Source organism: Salvelinus fontinalis, unplaced genomic scaffold (genome assembly GCF_029448725.1).
Source record: "Salvelinus fontinalis isolate EN_2023a unplaced genomic scaffold, ASM2944872v1 scaffold_0462, whole genome shotgun sequence".
In the NCBI taxonomy this organism is placed as follows: Eukaryota; Metazoa; Chordata; class Actinopteri; order Salmoniformes; family Salmonidae; genus Salvelinus; species Salvelinus fontinalis.
The window spans coordinates 127501-133416 of record NW_026600671.1 but is presented as its reverse complement, the minus strand read 5'-3'; the positions used below and the strand labels follow the sequence as shown (position 1 = coordinate 133416).

Genomic DNA, 5916 nt, shown 5'->3' with positions numbered 1-5916 from the left:
TCATAAGACTGCATTGTTTACAGAATGGAGTCAACCGGGCTAATTTAGTACAGTCAAATCAAATCAACTCAAACTCTACTTATACAGACATGGAATGCAATGCATTGTGCTTCACAGGAAAAAAAACGAATAAAAGAAAAACATTGAAAGTAAAAATGGAAATATTTACTACACAACAAACATAAGAGGATAACAAGTACAGAATAACAATAGAAATTAAACAACTGAAAAGGACCCAAAGAAAAAGCAAGTGATTGCAATCAAACAAGACAAAAGAAAGATGCTAACCGCTAAGCTTGACCATCTTTACGCTTACTATCGCTAATGTGAGAATGTTCTTGTTATTCTTGTTATTTTATTGTCTTTGCAGATCATGCCTTTGGATGGGGAGTTTTGAATTGTTTCTGCTGAGAAAGCACAACTATTACACTCAGAGAAGGAGGCGTGGTTTTGAACCCGAGGTGGTGCCACACTCAACCCAGCTGATTCCAGGTAACTAACTCTAACTTCCACATAGTGGATGTACTACAGTCCTACATCTCTCCACGGAATGAATGAAGCTCCATGAAGCTCTATGAAACTCAATGAAGCTTTATGAAATTAAGTTAGGTCTTCTGTTACTGTATGTGACATCTTAATTTATGGTAGCCTATGTGTTGTGCAGTATTCAGTCCTCATTATGTCATGAGAGAAAGAGGATGAAACTAATGACCGCTTCCCAACCCTTTGTCTTTACGAGATGGACGTGGATGCGGTTGAGAAGCGCCATCGAACGCGTTCCAAAGGGGTCCGAGGTACGCTACGGTAACAGTACAGTGTGTCTGTCTCTCTAAACGACCTGGGGCTGTTAGTTACTGCCTCCCCTAACCCCTCATTCTGCCCCCTCCCTCTCATCTGCCAGCCACCTGGTGTCATATTGGGGGACATCAAGTCAAAGTGAAAGTGACTGTAGATACACAGAAATGCATGATGGATCCTGTAGTTTTGATTTTGATTGTAATTGTTTCTTCTTTACTGCTATTGTTGTGTATGTTGTACTAGACAGTGCATCTAACTGTGTCTGATGTGGCTTTGTTAATCTTTCTCACTAGTTCCAGTGGAGACGGCAGCACAGGAGTTATTCAGGTTGGTGCGTAGTTCATTCCTGAGGGCTTTACAGACTCTCTGAGTGGTCAATGGTTTTCTATCTATATTTGATTTGCTGTTGTATTAACAGTAGGCTATAGTGGGGATATCATGATCAACTGCATTCTATTAGCACTCCCTGCAGATTGGTCATGTTGAGAGGGACCATGTTTCACTTCGTGCCAGTGATACAAGTGAATATCCCTGAAATGTCCTAATATGGACACCGTACTGACATCATATCCACAGTGACTTGTGGTGTTGTATTGTAAACAGCCACTGTTGACAGTGCCTTTACCGTATCTCTCTAGTCATTTCCTCAGCTGTAACATTTGGACAAGGATCAAGTGTTTAGCTCATAATTACTTTCATGCCTTCATTGAACAGATTAAAAATGATTGATTATTTTCCCAAAAAAAATGTTTGCGATATATCTACCCTTTTTCATTGCAGTTGTAGAATACACCAATGTTATAAACATTCTAGTACACTCTGTAATCGTGTGTTTTCTGTCTGGCCAGTGGCCTGCACAGTCTCTATCTCTAAACACCCTTCTCCCTCTTGATGGTATTTCTCAGCTCAGAACCCCTAATCCATAATCTCTCCACGCCACTTCCCTGGCTCTTGCTTCTCACACACTTATGATCACGCACGTCCGCACACACACGTACACATACAAGCATACACACATAAACATACACACACACGTACACACACAAGCACACACACGTACACATACAAGCATACACACATAAACATACACACACACGTACACACACAAGCACACACACGTAAACATACACACACACGTACAAGCATACACACGTAAACATCCACACACACACGTACACGTACAAGCACACACATGCAAACGTGCACGCAAACGTACACACACACGCAGGCAGACAGTCAGGCAAGCACCCACGCATGCACACACAGAGACAGACAGCCCACTGGCCTATACACATCCTCTCCCTGAGGACATAGGTGTTTCATCAGCCCATGGATCCATTTCCAGGCCTACACACATCAATAATGCCAATAGCAGTGATCGATGCGTGCTCCTGCAATTCACCGACAATCTATGGATCTGTTCACCTTGGAGAGAGCTGCTGTTCTGCTCTAATTAGCACAGTCATGCACTTTTCATTGTGGATGGTGCATGACGGACATCCACCACCGCGGCATCCATATTAGGAAGTTGTCAAGCAAAACTAAATCAGTGGTCAGACAAAGCTTCCTAAATTGTACAAATGACCTCGACTAACCTGTACCTGCGCACATTGACTCGGTACCGGTACCCCCTGTATATAGCCTGACTAACCTGTACCCCCGCACATTGACTCGGTACCGGTACCCCCTGTATATAGCCTGACTAATCTGTACCCCAGCACATTGACTCGGTACCGGTACCCCCTGTATATAGCCTGACTAATCTGTACCCCAGCACATTGACTCGGTACCGGTATTCCCTGTATATAGCCTGACTAATCTGTACCCCGCACATTGACTCGGTACCGGTACCCCCTGTATATAGCCTGACTAACCTGTACCTCCGCACATTGACTCGGTACCGGTACCCCCTGTATATAGCCTGACTAATCTGTACCCCCGCACATTGACTCGGTACAGGTACCCCCTGTATATAGCCTGACTAACCTGTACCTCCGCACATTGACTCGGTACCGGTACCCCCTGTATATAGCCTGACTAATCTGTACCCCCGCACATTGACTCGGTACCGGTACCCCCTGTATATAGCCTGACTAACCTGTACCTCCGCACATTGACTCGGTACCGGTACCCCCTGTATATAGCCTGACTAATCTGTACCCCCGCACATTGACTCGGTACCGGTACCCCCTGTATATAGCCTGACTAACCTGTACCTCCGCACATTGACTCGGTACCGGTACCCCCTGTATATAGCCTGACTAATCTGTACCCCCGCACATTGACTCGGTACCGGTACCCCCTGTATATAGCCTGACTAACCTGTACCTGCGCACATTGACTCGGTACCGGTACCCCCTGTATATAGCCTGACTAACCTGTACCCCCGCACATTGACTCGGTACCGGTACCCCCTGTATATAGCCTGACTAACCTGTACCCCCGCACATTGACTCGGTACCGGTACCCCCTGTATATAGCCTGACTAACCTGCACCCCCGCACATTGACTCGGTACCGGTACCCCCTGTATATAGCCTGACTAATCTGTACCCCCGCACATTGACTCGGTACCGGTACCCCCTGTATATAGCCTGACTAACCTGTACCTGCGCACATTGACTCGGTACCGGTACCCCCTGTATATAGCCTGACTAACCTGTACCCCCGCACATTGACTCGGTACCGGTATTCCCTGTATATAGCCTGACTAACCTGTACCCCTGCACATTGACTCGGTACCGGTACCCCCTGTATATAGCCTGACTAACCTGTACCTGCGCACATTGACTCGGTACCGGTACCCCCTGTATATAGCCTGACTAACCTGTACCCCCGCACATTGACTCGGTACCGGTACCCCCTGTATATAGCCTGACTAACTTGTACCCCCGCACATTGACTCGGTACCGGTACCCCCTGTATATAGCCTGACTACCCTGTACCCTCGCACATTGACTCGGTACCGGTACCCCCTGTATATAGCCTGACTAACCTCTACCCCCGCACATTGACTCGGTACCGGTACCCCCTGTATATAGCCTGACTACCCTGTACCCTCGCACATTGACTCGGTACCGGTACCCCCTGTATATAGCCTGACTAATCTGTACCCCCGCACATTGACTCGGTACCGGTACCCCCTGTATATAGCCTGACTAACCTGTACCCCCGCACATTGACTCAGTAGCGCTACCCCCTGTATATAGCCTGACTAACCTGTACCTCCGCACATTGACTCAGTAGCGCTACCCCCTGTATATAGCCTGACTAACCTGTACCCCCGCACATTGACTCAGTAGCGCTACCCCCTGTATATAGCCTGACTAACCTGTACCCCCGCACATTGACTCAGTAGCGCTACCCCCTGTATATAGCCTGACTAATCTGTACCCCCGCACATTGACTCGGTACCGGTACCCCCTGTATATAGCCTGACTAACCTGTACCCCCGCACATTGACTCGGTACCGGTACCCCCTGTATATAGCCTGACTAACCTGTACCCCCGCACATTGACTCGGTGGCGGTACCCCCTGTATATAGCCTGACTAATCTGTACCCCCGCACATTGACTCGGTACCGGTACCCCCTGTATATAGCCTGACTAACCTGTACCCCCGCACATTGACTCGGTACCGGTACCCCCTGTATATAGCCTGACTAACCTGTACCCCCGCACATTGACTCGGTGGCGGTACCCCCTGTATATAGCCTGACTAACCTGTACCCCCGCACATTGACTCAGTAGCGCTACCCCCTGTATATAGCCTGACTAACCTGTACCCCCGCACATTGACTCGGTGGCGGTACCCCCTGTATATAGCCTGACTAACCTGTACCCCTGCACATTGACTCGGTGGCGGTACCCCCTGTATATAGCGTTGTTATTGTTATTTTATTATGTAATCTTTTTTTTTTTTGTCAATATTTTCTTAACTATTTCTTGAACTGCATTGTTGGTTAAGGGCTTGTAACTAAACATTTCACGTAAGGTCTACCTGTTGTATTCAGCGCCTGTGACAAATACGATTTGATTTGATCTCCTAATATGGATACCGTACACCACAGGTGGCTATAACCTAGCGGATGTGATGGCAGTGAGAGTGGACCGCGGGCGAATGGGCCAATGGAAAGCTACAACAGAGTTGACCTCCTAGTACCTATAGGTGTGGGGTCAAAGGGAGAAGCACCCAGTGTTCCTTAAGAGGGGCTGTTTATCTTTGGCACTCACAGTTGTCTAAAGGAAGGCTGATGGGCTGCTATGAAATATGCAGAGTAGTGAGTCACCGCCTGGCCTCGAGGCTGCTGGCTGTGTATTCTCATTACATGAATAATACACAGCTGCTATGGTCCTGTGCATTCCTCTGGATCATGTGTTTTGTCATGCATGTACTGAACACTATCTGTGTGTGAGGGAATGGCATGTCATCTGGAGAAGTGTGTGTGCATCGGGTGAAGGGGGAGGGGCCGTGTGTGTGTGTGTACGTGCCTATCGTGCCATGCATCGTGTTAACTCCAGTGTCTCTCCTTTGTGTTTACAGCTGTCCTACTCCAGGCTGTGATGGAAGCGGACACGTCAGCGGCAAATACGCCAGACACCGAAGGTAAAGATCCTTCTTCACTCCCCTTATAATCTGCATTTATTCTCCTCCTCACTCTCTCACTCACTCACTCGCTCAGCCCTCCCTGACCTGTCATGGACAAATCAAGCTCTCCAGCTCCAGGCCTTTGCTCCTGCACAAAAAGCAAACCTGCAATTGCAATCACTGGCTGTGAAAAGTTGATTGCAAAATGTCTCCGAATATCTGAGGACCTGCTTGAGTGTTAGATTGATACTGGTTGATTGTGGTTGTGCAACATCTACAGATGTAGGTTTTTAATTTGATCAACCTGTTGCAGGAGAACATTCCTGCAATGTAGTAAACTTGTGGTGTAAACTTATGGTGTATTTAAGCATTAAAAAGGCTTCTGAAGTTTGTAATTTCCACCTTGAAATTTCAGACTTGATTTTCCATTTTTGAAAAATGTATCAACCCTAACATCAATGTTCATTAATTACTGTATAATCCACGCACTGATTCATATTTCCTGTTGCTGCAGGATTATTTTCCTGCTGT

General features: G+C 47.1%; 1 protein-coding gene across 9 annotated transcripts in view; it reads left to right on the top strand.

The window, feature by feature from the left end:
• The first annotated feature begins 342 nt into the window (after window positions 1-342).
• The window catches only part of LOC129846163 (myelin transcription factor 1-like protein), a 132222-nt gene continuing 126648 nt past the window's right edge, over window positions 343-5916 (top strand). For 8 of the 9 annotated variants that reach the window (XM_055914117.1, XM_055914124.1, XM_055914120.1 and 5 more), the window contains exons 1-4: window positions 343-492; window positions 740-794; window positions 1092-1125; window positions 5341-5403. In XM_055914117.1, coding sequence (XP_055770092.1) covers window positions 740-794; window positions 1092-1125; window positions 5341-5403 — 152 coding nt within the window. In that variant the 5' untranslated portion in view covers window positions 343-492. Of the gene's footprint in view, window positions 493-739; window positions 795-1091; window positions 1130-5340; window positions 5404-5916 lie in introns of all 9 variants that reach the window. The other variant, XM_055914118.1, reaches the window with a different exon arrangement.